Source organism: Rattus norvegicus, chromosome 20, assembly GCF_021556685.1.
Source record: "Rattus norvegicus strain SHRSP/BbbUtx chromosome 20, alternate assembly SHRSP_T2T, whole genome shotgun sequence".
In the NCBI taxonomy this organism is placed as follows: domain Eukaryota; kingdom Metazoa; phylum Chordata; class Mammalia; order Rodentia; family Muridae; genus Rattus; species Rattus norvegicus.
Genome location: NC_141553.1, coordinates 14,188,439 through 14,201,703, shown reverse-complemented (window position 1 = coordinate 14,201,703; position 13,265 = coordinate 14,188,439). Strand labels below are relative to the sequence as shown.

Here is a 13,265-nt window from a genome sequence, read left to right as displayed (position 1 = left end):
TCTTTTCTTCTACATGGGTTGTCAGGCTGTACTATCTCACCAACTCTTACTTGTTATTACTATTGTTTTAAATTAAAAAAATGTCAGATTTGAGCCTTGCTATGTAACTCAGGCTGGACCAGAAATCTATGTAGCTTAACTTGGCCATCTTCATGCGTCATGGTGAAGCATACTGCACTTGACTGGGTCTGAGGCCCAGAGGAGGCTGTTTTGGCACACCACATGTTATTGCTTTGTCCTATGTAACAGTATCAATTATTAGGGGAATATCCTAGTCACTTTTCTTTTGCTGTACGATGACCAAGGCAATTTATAAAAGAAAGCACTTAGTTGGGGGCTTGCTCACCTGTTTCAGATGGTGAATCCTTCATGGTAAGAAGCATGGTGGCTGGCAGGCATAGAGGGAAGGAGGGAGAGGAAGGGGGAAGGAGGGATGAAGGTAGGGAGAGAAGGGAAGAGAGAGGCTGGCTTTGGCTTGGGCTTCACACCTTCTCCAATAGGAGCACACCTCCAGATCCTTCTCAAAACAGTTCCACCAACCAGAGACCAAGCATTGAAATGCATGAGTCAGTGGTGGCCATTCCCGCTTAGACAACTGTAGTGACTTAACGTTTTATGAGGATGCCTTATACAGATTCCTTACAATGCACCTTCCCTTTTATTGCAGAAGTAGTAATAGCATTCTAGGCAAGGATAGATGGATGGATGGATGGATGGATGGATGGATGGATGGATGGATGGATGGAGAGTGGCTGATCTTCAAGGGGCCCAGATTTGATTCCCAGCACTCAGGTAGTGTCTTAGGACTATACTTAACTCCAGTTCCAGGGGATCCAACACCCTCTTTTGGCCTCCACAGGCATTTGCACAGGCATGCATGTCGACAATCACCCATATACATACAAACTTTTAAAGAGATGCGGGTATGTTCAGAATGATGCAGGAACTGGTAGGAATGACTGGTAGGAATGAATTGGAAAGTTTCTTGTACTGAGCTGCTGGGAGAAGAAATCTTTATGGCAGTGTTTCTCAACCTGTGGCTCAAGATCCCTGTAGGACGAGATCCTTAGGGGGTTGAATGACCAGGGTCACTCAAGGCTATCTGCATATCAGATATTTACATTATGATTCATAACAGTAGCAAAATTATAGTTAGGAAGTAGCAACAAAAATAATTTTATGGTTGGGATGGTTACCACAATGTGAGGAACTGTATTAAAGGGTTGCAGCATGAGGAAGGTGGAGAATTGCTGCTTTGTGGCATTCTCAGACACTGAGCACAGTAGAGTCAGAACAGTGCTTCCGAGTGATGCTTTGAGCTTAGATTATGGCACTGAAGTAGCAGAAAAGTTCCTTTTAGAGCAAACATGCTTCCTAGCAGCACCCACCTGCCCTGCATGCATCTTGTGATTTCCCTGTGGTCTTGGCTAAACTGGAAAAAGTTTGGACAACTTTTGTTGGCAGAGAGATTTCAAGACAGCCTTCTATTGACTCTGTCCTGTGGGCATTACTGATCACTCATGCAGAGAGATGTCTAAGAACTAAGGTGTGTGCTGAAAGACAAACCTGATATTAAAAGGTATAAAGGGAGTGGTTGCCCTCAGGGCAGGATGCCACCCAGCTAATCCTACAGTTTGTGAAAGGAAAAAGTTTGAGGGATTTCCTCTACCTAAGAAGCAACTACAAAGGAACACTTATGCAAATGTAATTCCGGGAGGGACCAGGTTCCATCTAAAGTAAATTGTCAAACTTGTCAGTCTCAGGCAGTGGTTCTGGCTTTAGAGCCATGAAGGATAGAGGAGTAAAGGGGTTGTGGAATCTTCTTCCATGGTTAAGGAGAGCTGTATAGGCCAGGCATGTGGCAGTGGACTGCCTGCATGGAAGCCCTGAGAGGCCATTTTGTGAAGATGTGGAGGTCACGCCAGGATTGAGATAGGGACCACAGCATATTAGAGGTGCGGGAGCCATGGAATGCAAGCCAGGGAAGACTGAGTACAGGGTGCGGACGCCCCAGACAGAGAAGTGTGTGTTAGCAAAGCTGGGAGGAAAGAGCTAGCCAAGTAAGGAAGCCCTTTCACACTGGACACGGCCATGGGACTTGGAGTTTGCCCTGATGGGAACTAGCCAGCATGTGATAGAGGTGTTCTGTCTACTCAACGGATTAGGACAGGCATTATAAATCTGTAAAGTATTATGCTTCAATATTAAGTGAATTGGAAGATTTTCAACATTTTTGTTTTGTTATTGAGAGAGACATGTGTCTTTCAGATACTTTTATTATGTGATGGAAAATTTCAGAAATAATTTCTAAAGAGCTGCTTTCTAGTTTTCTTTTCAACGTGTTGCCTTTTCTGTTCTTTCCACAGGTTTGGTTGTAAATGCATCACCAAGAGGCAGCCCAGAATGAAGAAAGCAAACAGGAGTGCTGGCTCAGTGCCTAAGGTGTCTGGGATAAGCAAACCACAAACGGTAGAAAAAAGCAAGTCTGAAAACAGCTCTTCAGCACCCACAGGAGGCAAACCTGTAAAGCCTGGGGCAGCAGCGGCCTTGTCAAAGGTATTCACATAGCAGTATTTGAGTGCATGTATTTTAATGTTGAATTTATTAAATGAGTACTATTAGGGTTCACTCTCGTCCCAATTTTTTTTTTTTTTTTTTTTTTTTTTTGGTTCTTTTTTTCGGAGCTGGGGACCGAACCCAGGGCCTTGCGCTCGCTAGGCAAGTGCTCTACCACTGAGCTAAATCCCCAACCCCTAGGGTTCACTCTCTGCTGGTCTAGGAGCACAGTCTTTGAAGAGACCTTTCAGCAGGGTGACCTTGATTGGTGTTTTGGTCTATCTTTATGAATGAAACTAAGAGTAGGCTCTGCATGAAGAAAATAACCAAGTGCCTGCTTTCTGCAGACTGTTGTGTACAGGTGAGCCGAGGAAGAGTCTGCCTTCAGGGAGTTTGAGGAACAGATGGCGGCCAAGAGATGCATACGGGGTACATGAACCACCTGTGTAACATGTCAGATGCCCAGGGACAGTAAGCAGTATGGGTGCACACTGCTCCTAGCAGGAAGGCTTCGTGAAACGAGCAGATGAGCCGTGCATTAAGGATGACTGACTGTCACATTTCTGTGACTGTCACATTCCTGTGACTCGTTGGCAGTAGTGTTTGTCCTGTGACACACACTTGAATTTCTTTCTTTGTTTTTGTTTTTCTGGGACAGGGTTTCTCTGTATAGCCCTGTAGTTTCTGGCTGTGCTCTCTGTAGATCAGCTGGCCTTGAGCTGAGAAGTCTGCTTGCCTCTGCTTTCTGAGTGCTGGGGTTAAGGTGTGTACCACAGGGGCTGGGGAAATGGCTCAGTGATGAAGAGCACTGACTGCTCTTTCAGAGGACCAGAGGTCAATGCCTAGCTCCCACGTGGTGGCTCATAACCGTGTATTACCCTAGTCCAGGAATTAAGACATCCTCTTCTGGCTTTTGTGTGTAGCAGGCACATAAGTGGTACACATATTTGTATACAGACAATATGCTCATATATAGAAAGTGTGTGCCACAATGCCTAGCTTACAGCGTGAATTTCTGTTCTTTTCAACAGCTGACCCAATATTAGTCATAGTTAACACTGGGGTTTTAATTCAGTAAGAGCATGGTTAATTTTCTTTAGAGACTGTATTCTTTTTTAGTATAGAATTGTAATTAGACCAGAGTCTTTGGGGTCCGAGAGATGAGAACATGGCTTCAGAAGGTTTTGGCCATAATTAAGAGAAAGGTTACAAGTGGACACAGCACAGACCAAGGACTTAGTACATGCAGGTGGTAGCAGAGTTTGTTGTTGTTAAGTTTGAATCCTTTTAGCCCAGGATTGATTTGATTTTGGGAACATAGCAGTTTCCCGGGGTGTTCTCACCCTTGATGTGTTCTATATTGGTTTGGGCCATTCAGAGAATCAGATTGCTGTCTGCCTGTCTTGTCTGTCTGTGTCTCGTCTGCCTTGTGTATGAGCATGCATACGTGTACCTTCATGCCACACTGTAGGAGTGAGAGAGGCCTGAACGCAAGGTTGTCAGCCTTGGTGTTGAGCGACTTTGCCTGCTGAGCAGTTGTCCTCCACTTTTCAGAATGTGCTGCTGTTGTTGTTATGGTTGCTATTTTGTTTTAAGACAGGGTCTTGCAGGCCTCAGGCTCCCCTCGGTCTTCCTCTCTCAGCTCCCCAAGTGCACAGCACCACATGCAGCTCTTGGTTAGCGCTGGATGCTCTTCATAGAGATCCACACAGTCTTCCAGCCCTTTCAGTTTAAAGTCTGTTGATTTCCTTGCCTGCTTCTTGGCTTTAGTTGAGATATTTGGGGTAGAAACTGGAGCTGGTCTCTGCTGGTCTGACAAGGAGAAACAAAGTGTGGCCTGAACTCCCCAACAACCCTTTTCTTCCCAGGCAGAAGGTTACAGATTACATTTATTTTATTTATTTTAAAAGCACTTCAGAATAATAGCTTATGAGGGACTTCCATGCATGTTCTGAAAGATCTAGCAGGACATGCTGTTTTTATTTCAAGGTTGTTAAAACTGGACCCGTGATGATTCAGTGTGTGTGTGTGTGTGGGGTGGGGGGCGCATGTTTTCCTTCCTATATCCTTGATGAGTGGCTTGTTGTCATCCTGTGGCCTGGAGGATGGTACCAGGAATGACCTTTGCCCTACTTCCACTATCTGAATCAACACCCTGACATGTTTTCCTTGGTGGCAGTGCTGTGACTCTTTCATGTAAGAGAGATGACATGTTCTGACCTAACTGGTTACTTAGTTGCTGGGGCTGTCTTCAGAGTACCTGTGTGACAGGTGACCTGTTGTTTATGTGACTGGAAGAACAGGTTGAAGTGTTGGTGTTGGATGTGTACCCGGCTTGCCTTCTGTAGGCTCCGTGTCAGATTTACTTTGGTGTGTACGCTGAGTAGGCATGGCACATCTGAGGTGTGTGTCTGGAGTTGCCGGCAGTTTGGGCTTGAACAGTGAGTACTGTCCATTGTGAAGCAAAGCCGTTCCCCTGCCTGCTTGTGCCAGCACACGGCAGCTGTGTTCCCACTTCAGGCTTTGTTACATCAGCAGGTGTGTTAAAGTGTATGCGTGTGTGTGGTGAGGACAGTGTAGGCAGACTTGGAGTAAGGAGGAGCAGCTGTCACACTCTTGGGAACACTTTGCCTGAACTGGATCAGTTACTGTCACTAAGAAGAAAGCTATTGTTGATTTGAAATTGAAGAAGAGACAGGAAAGAAAAAGTGAAAATAAGCCAAAAAAAATAAATAAATAAAGGAAACCATTAAAGGGCTTTTGAAGCTTGGAGTTCAACCCAGTGGTTGAATGCTTACCCAGCATGTGTTATGCCTAAGGCACCATCTCTCGCCCTACTAACAGAAGAGGTGGGGACCTCTCTGACTGGTTATATTTTGGTTTTCAGCGTCACTGTAACTCACTGTTTCTCTGTCACAAACGTCCCACGATTTTCACTCCTGTAACACTAGTGGAGCATTGATGGGTGGCAGGACAAGTGAGGTGTTTGGTTTGTGATTATTTAGACTTCGTGTGTACGTATGTCCCCTTCACACTCGTCATTGATCACAACTCCCATGACCCCTTTCTCACAGTGTCAGGGGTAAAAGCATGTGAACGTTATAGCGTCTCCCTTCAAATGCCAGCTGTAGTTACAGTTTGGAGGAGGATGTCTGTGACACAGAGCTCCAGTCACATAGGAGATGTGGTGGGGCAAAGTGCAGTTACAGCTCTCCTCAGTGGGATGGAGGGAGGCTGTCCTCACACTTGTCTGTGCTGAGGCGGGCTCAGTGCTGCCTCCTTCCAGTTAATCAGTCCCTGGCAAGGCACCAGGGCTCCCGTTATACTGGGCAGCGTTGTTTTGTTGTAAATTGATGTATGGGAACCAATAAGATTCAGTTAATAACTGATAGCACTCTGTAATGATTTCTGATCATACTTTTGTATGATTATTTTAGTACAAAAGTTAGTTAACAGGGTTATAGGTTAGTAATAGACTGCTTGTATAGGTATGGAAAAGGCCCTGGGTGGACGCTTAATGCAACACACACACACACACACACACACACACACACATGCATACATATGCACTCAAACAGGCATATACAGGAATACACACACGGGCAGGACAGGGGAGAGAGAAAAAGTTAACAGTGTGACAGTTCATTTCTGAAACATAAAATTTGGAAAGTGATTTTAAAATTTGAGCATATTGCAGACTGGAAAATTTAGACTTGACAGATGAGATGTACGTAGTACTATATAGGATTTTATTCTGGGTCTGCAGTCTTTTTGCCAAATTAATTGAATCTTGCATTTGTTGTTAAAGATGCATTCATAACGTGTTCCTCTCTTAATTTCATAGCTTTGGGATGTTGTTGATAGGGAATGTCTGTGAGAATATACTCTATATACAGAAACTAGAAGCAATGGGAAGCAGCAGTGAGTGTGCAGTAGTTTACAAGGCAGGCTGGGAAGCACAGACAGCCGTCTGGGGTCGCTACATGGTTGTGTGGCTGCACTGGGAGATGCCCTTGAAGCATCATTGTGCAGTGAGTGGAGCCACCACCCAGGTCAGGAAAGGACATTCCTGCTTCTCAGAAGCTTCTCTGCTGTCTCTTCCTCAGTGACTACTGCCCTAGATTTCAGTGCCAGACATTTTCTAGTTTTGGTTTTATATGAATGGAACTGTAAGTGTTGTTACTGTGTATGTCGGGGGTTTTACCTGCACTGTTGGAAACAGCAGAAGTTCCTTGGTGCTGGTCAGGAATCCATGTGATTACTAGACCTTAGCTCACTCATCTGGCACATTGTTGAGTGACTTTCAGACTTAAGCCACGCTGCTAGGAGCATTCTTTATTATGTTGTTATTATTAATTAATTTATTTACTAACTACATCTCCAGGGCAGTTTCCCCTCCCTTCTCTCCTCCCACCTTAGCCCCCTCCCCTCTCGCCCCCTCCCTCCATCCCCTCCTCCTCCACTTCTCTTCAGAAAGCAGGAGGCCTCCCATGGATGTCAGTGCTCCCTGGCATATGAAGTTGCATTAAGACTTGGCGCACTCTCTCCTATTGAGACAAAACAGCACAATGGGAGGAAAGGGGTCCCTCTGTTAGAAGTCCCACTAAACTACACAACTGTAACATATACACAGTGGACCTTGGTCAGGCCCCTGCCGGCTCCCTGGTTGGTTGTTCAGTTGCTGTGAGACCCTATGGGTCCAGGTTAGTTGATTGTAGGTTCTCTTGTGTTAGTTTTTTTTTTTTTTTTTTTTTTTTTCTTTTTTCTTTTTTTTGGAGCTGGGGACCGAACCCAGGGCCTTGCGCTTCCTAGGCAAGTGCTCTACCACTGAGCTAAATCCCCAACCCCATCAGGAGCCTTCTTAAGGAGATCCTTACTCCCTTTGTGTCTCATTTCTGTTAGCCCTGTGACCAGAGTATGATCCGTCTGCTGGGTTTTAATAGACTGGTTACATTGTCTCACAGGCGGGTACCAGTTGGCCTCTGGGGTGCTTTAGTCCTACATTGTTCCTCCTTTACTTTAAAGACTTCTGCAATAGGTATACTTTACATCTGTAATGAATGACATGGGGCCCTTTCAGTGTGCTTTGGTCCTTGGTTTACAGATGGTCTTTCTATGTTACGGACGCTTTAAAATCTTGCTCTCAAAGGCTTACACCATCATCCCTGACTCTACGCTTTTTTTTTTTTTTCCAAATTATTTTACTTTGTGTGTGATTGCTTTGCCTGCATGTATTGTGCACCACATGCTTTTCTGGTGCCCAAAGAAGCTGTGAACCTCTATGTGGGTGCTGGGAATTGAACCTAAGTCAACAAGTCCTCTTAACTACTGGACCGACTCTCAAGCCCTCCACAGTGTACTCTTTAAGAATCATCACATATTAATGTTTGGTTTCGACATTTCCTCCTGTATGCATGTGCACACACACACACATACATACACACATATACACATACGTACACACACATTCATACACACATACATTCACACACACACACACACATACAGTTTCTTAAACTATTTAACTGTAAACAGTAGTGGTCCTTTACTACTGGATATTTGTATTTTCTAGAAAACACCAACATTCTCTTGTATAGCCATAGTATGATTACAAAACTGGGCATTATATACTATTCTTTTGGCAACTGGTGGATAGGCTTATTAGGTTTACTAATGGCAATAATGTTCAGTACCACGATGAGAATATCTTCTTTTAAAAATTTGCTTTTATTTTGTGTGTAGAGTATGTTAAAAGCAAGTGTTCTTACCTGCCGCTGTCTCCAGCCCTACACTTAACATTTGGAAACATTTCCTGCCTTAGTTGTTGCTGTGATGAAACACCATGAGCAATCAAGTTGGGGAGGAAAGGGTTGATTTAGCTTACACTTTTCCATCATAGTCCATCCCTGAGGAAGTCAGGACAGGACTCACACAGGGCAGGAACCTGGAGCCAGGCGCTGATGCAGAGGCCGTGGACGGGTGCTCTTTACTGGCTTGCTCAACTCACTTCCTTACAGAACCAGGGATGGTTCTATAACCACCCACAGTGGGTTGGGCCCTCCCACATCCATCACTAGTTAAGAAGATGCCCTGCAGGTTTACCTATAGCCCAATTTTTGTGGAGGCATTTTCTCAACTGAGGCTCCCTCCTCTCAAATGACAGCTTGTGTGAAGTTGACATAAACTTATTCGCACATTTTCCTTTTTTTATACAAAGGGCATGGCATAATATATTCTTTTGTGCTTTGCTTATTTTTACTTAATGTATTTTAGAAATTTCTATATTGATTTTAGTGTGTGTGTGTGTGTGTGTGTGTGTGTGTGTGTGTGTGTAGGTCAGACAACAGCTGTGGGAGTCAGTCTTTCCACCGCAGTTGCAGAGGTTGGCCTCAGGGCTTCAGGGGTGGCGGCAAGTGAGCCCTCTCGCCAGCCCTCCACACTGCTGGATGGAGTTCTTCTTTGTAGCTGCATACACTGCGTGTACACCAGTCCCTCCACACCATCCTTCCCAAATGAGTGCGTTACCCATCACACTCTTTCTGGTTTTGTCAGCCTGGTAGGTAGCAAGTATTTTACCATCTGGTTTCTTTTCTTTCCTTTCTCTTCCTTTTTAAAAATTTATTGTGTTTTGACTAAGAAAAGGATTTTAAAACTTTTTATAAACTAAAGTTTTAAGATTTTTTTTCTTTTTTTTTCTTTTTCTTTTTTTTTTTTCCGGAGCTGGGGACCGAACCCAGGGCCTTGCGCTTGCTAGGCAAGTGCTCTACCACTGAGCCAAATCCCCAACCCCAAGTTTTAAGATTTTTATGTACTTAAGTTGATCAAGTCTTTGTTTTATGATTTCAGAATTTTTGGTTGTACTTAGAAGCACATACTTTATTTTTGATATGGTATTAAACACTTTAAACTCGTCTTTTCTCTACTTTCTGATCACATGGTTGACCTATCATGATTTCCTATAAAACCTATGTTTTCTGCATTAATTTTAAGCTACAACTATCTTTCTATATAGTTTCTTTATAATTTTTTTTGATTATCATTAATTTTGTTGTTTTGTTACAGGATTTTTCTGTGTAGCCCTGACTGTCCTAGAACTCTGTAGACCAGGCTGGCCTTGAGCTTAGAGATCCACCTGCCTCTGCCTCCTGAGTGCTGGGACTAAAAGTGTGCTCCATCACTCCTGGCTTATTATTACTATTATTGGGGTGCTGGAGCACAGCCCAGGACCTCATACCTGCTAGATAAGCGCTGTCCTGCTGAGCTGCACCCTCGATTTTGGATTCTTATTCTAGCTTACTGATTTTTTTCTTGTGTGAATACTGTGTGATCAGAGCTGCACATTATGAATTTGTGGTTTGGTATCCCAATGTATATTTGACTTTGTCGTGACCCAAAAGCTAGAATTAATCTCCCTTTCACATGAGTTAAAGAAAGAATATGTAACATGAGGGAAAAATTAGTTTGAAAATATGATTTGAAAATAGAGAATATTGCATTTATTTAACTGTTAATCATAGAAGATTGACAGTCTAGGGAACTTGAGATTTAAAGGTATTTTGTACCAGAGTTGATGGCTACTTTTCACCAGCTGAGACAAGTCTTTTTTTTTTTTTTTCTTTTTCTTTTTTTTTTTTTTTTTTCGGAGCTGGGGACCGAACCCAGGGCCTTGCGCTTGCTAGGCAAGCGCTCTACCACTGAGCTAAATCCCCAACCCCCTGAGACAAGTCTTAAAGAATGCACATTTTATGGTTAATGTCACTTCTTTCTTTCTCTGTACCCTATTGTGTATGTCAAACATATGACAACCCTTAATTATCAGAGTTTAATTCTGTTTAAATGTTTTTAAACATTCATTCTCTTTCCATTTTTAGCTTTAAAAATTTTTTATGAGTGTTTGGCTTGAATGTATGTCAGTGTACTGCATATGTGTCTGTTACACACGTGAGCCACCTTGTAGATGGTGGGAATCAAAGCTGGATCCTCTGACAGTGCTCTTAACCACTAAGCCGTCTTCCCAGTCCCCTCTCTTACTTTTTATTTTGGTATTGGACGCAAACCCAGGGCTGTGAGTGCACTGTGGTAGGTGAGCTTTAACCCTAAGTCTTCAGACCCTTTTTAAATAAAATATCTCACCTTTCTGCACTACTGTAAAAGCGTAATACAGCTTTATAATTGATTAAGAAAGAATATACTGCTTTTCCAGGAGCCATGGGTTGGGTTCGGTTCGGTACCTAACACTCACTCGATGACTGACTCACATCATCTGTAACCCTAGTTCCAGGGAATCCAATGCCTTCTTCTGACCTTTGTGGGCACCAAGTTCACATGTGTTGCATATATGCGGGGAAAAAAAACACACACATAAAATAAAGTAAAAAATACAAAGCACTGAATGGTGAACAGACATTTCCATATGGATCCCTGGTGTTGAAAACTGGAAGAAACTTTGGAAGTTAGTCACATGTGGACCATTTTAGCCTGTAGAGCTGAATTCATTATTATTATTTAAGAGTATTGCTTCAGTCAAAGATAGTAAATCAGTCCGCCAATGTCTGCCTTCACCGTAAGTGAAGAAAAATTTTGAATTCTTTTATTTAAAAGTGTGTGTTTGTCTTGGTCTTGAAGGTGGTAAAAACATTTGTTTCTGGGCCTTGCCACCTGTGTTTGATCCCCAGGACCCACATAGAGGAAGGAGAGAATAGGTTCCTGGAAGTTGACCTCTGCCCTCCACCTGTGCATTGTGTCACACTTATAGGACAAGAAGGAACAAACATGTGAACATACATATGCTCATACACTAAATACATTAGTAAATACATAAGGAAAGTAACAGCAAGTAGCTTTTCTTTTTTTCTGTAGGATTTTAACTCGTGGTATTCTAATACAGAAGTACAAATGGGTCTCTTTTAGTCACTTTCTGTTGCTGTAATTAGATACCTGACCAAGGCAACTTATAAAAGAGTTTATTTTTGGCTTCATTTTAAAGTAACAAAGATTTACTTGACCCTTAGTGACAACTTTTAGAATTTAGACAGTTTAGGCTGTCCTCATTGTTGCCTGTGTAGTTTCATTGAGGTCACCCCTGTTCATGAGTCATGTCCTAAATGAAAGTTTAATAAGGGTGGCACCTTCCTGTCTTACTGAATGTGGCATCTGTGGGCACATAGCCCGCATCCATAGTCTTTTGTTGTGTGTGATTGGTACCTTAGGAAAACTAGCCTGATTGCCTGTAACTATAAAGAGGTTTGAGTCTGCTTCTGTAGCACAGTGATGTGGTCCTTGTTCATTAAATGTCAGAAAATCTCACCAGAGTTCTTAAGTATAGTGTAAAACCTTGCTTGGTCTTCAAATATTTAATCCTGCTTCCCGTTGTCACTGTGTGTTTATTTTCTCTTGCTTCTAGACCAAGAGCAATGATGACCTTTTAGCTGGAATGGCTGGAGGAGTGAACGTGACTAATGGTGTTAAAGCCAAGAAAAGCAACTGTTCATCTGCAGCGCCTTCAGCCCCTGCCCCTGCCATGACCATCTCGGAGAGCAAGTCCAAGAGTAGCACAGGTGCGGGCTCCCAATCCTGTGCTCGGCTGCCTTTCTCATGTGCTGGGCTCTCCTAGTCCAGGTCCCCCTGTCCCCACCTCTCTCTGCCCCTTCCTCTTCCGGTCCAGATCAAACTGCACTGTTGTTTTGTTGGTCATGTGGTGTGATTGACAAGAGGGAGTGTTCCTGTCCTTACCTTTTGATCCTCAGTGCAGCTCTTGAAGTATAGAGTCTATTTCTCTCATTGTAGATTTGAGAGAACTATCCTGAAGCTTGGCCTCGTAGCTTCACTAATGGCCATCTATTCGTTTACTTGATGGAAGTTTCTTGCAAACCCATTTCGTACCAGGACATAAAAGGTACAACCTGGTGGTAGAACAAGGTTTGAACCTTCAGTGCGTTTCTCTCGTTTAATTTAATGCCCTACTCACAGGGCAGGGGGCTTGGGATGGAACACTCTAGAGCCGTCTCCTCTTAGAGCTGAGCTGGGGCCATTGCAGTGTGCACAAGTGGTTTCCTGTTGATGGTTACATCTAACCTCAGCCTTCATTTATTACCTCCTCAGATTAGATATTCCAGTTCAGATTTGTATGTCTGAGTAGTTTAAACAACCGATACTTATTAGTCTATAGTCTGTAAATCAAAGTATTGACAGTTTTTTTCTCCTGAGGCCGCCTTGACTTGCATTTGACTGCTTCCTCAATGTGTCCCCACAATGTGCCCCTCTGCTCTTGTCCTAATGTCCTCTTTATTGACACAAATCACACCGGATAAAAGCCACCCTAACACCTTGTCTTAGTCTTCTATTGCTGTGAAGAGACACCATGATCATGGAAATTCTTACAAAAGAAAACAGTTAATTGGGACTTGCTTAGTGTTTCAGTGTTTAGTTCATTGTCACCAACCTGGCAGGAAGCATGGCAGCATGGTGTTGGAGCAGTAACTGAGAGTTCTACATCTGGACCAGGAGGTAGCAGGTAGACAGACACTGGGCCCAGCTTGGGCTTTTGAGACTTCAAAGCCCTCTCCCAGTGACACACTTCCTCCAACAAGTGCCACTGCCTAAGCACTTAAACATATGAACCGTGGGGGCCATTTTCACCCAAAGCACCACACAGCTTCATCTGAATTGTATTAATTGGTTGAATTACCATGTCTACAGATACAGTCACA

The 13,265-nt window shown here is 43.4% G+C and overlaps 1 protein-coding gene across 2 annotated transcripts in view; it reads left to right on the top strand.

Moving 5' to 3' along the window:
• Specc1l (sperm antigen with calponin homology and coiled-coil domains 1-like) overlaps nt 1-13,265 on the top strand; it is a 105,679-nt gene that overhangs the window by 16,072 nt on the left and 76,342 nt on the right. For both annotated transcript variants that reach the window (XM_087597685.1, NM_001039455.2), the window contains exons 2-3: nt 2,367-2,556; nt 11,960-12,113. In XM_087597685.1, the coding sequence (XP_087453811.1) occupies nt 2,404-2,556; nt 11,960-12,113 (307 nt within the window). In that variant the 5' untranslated portion in view covers nt 2,367-2,403. The remainder of the gene's footprint in view (nt 1-2,366; nt 2,557-11,959; nt 12,114-13,265) is intronic.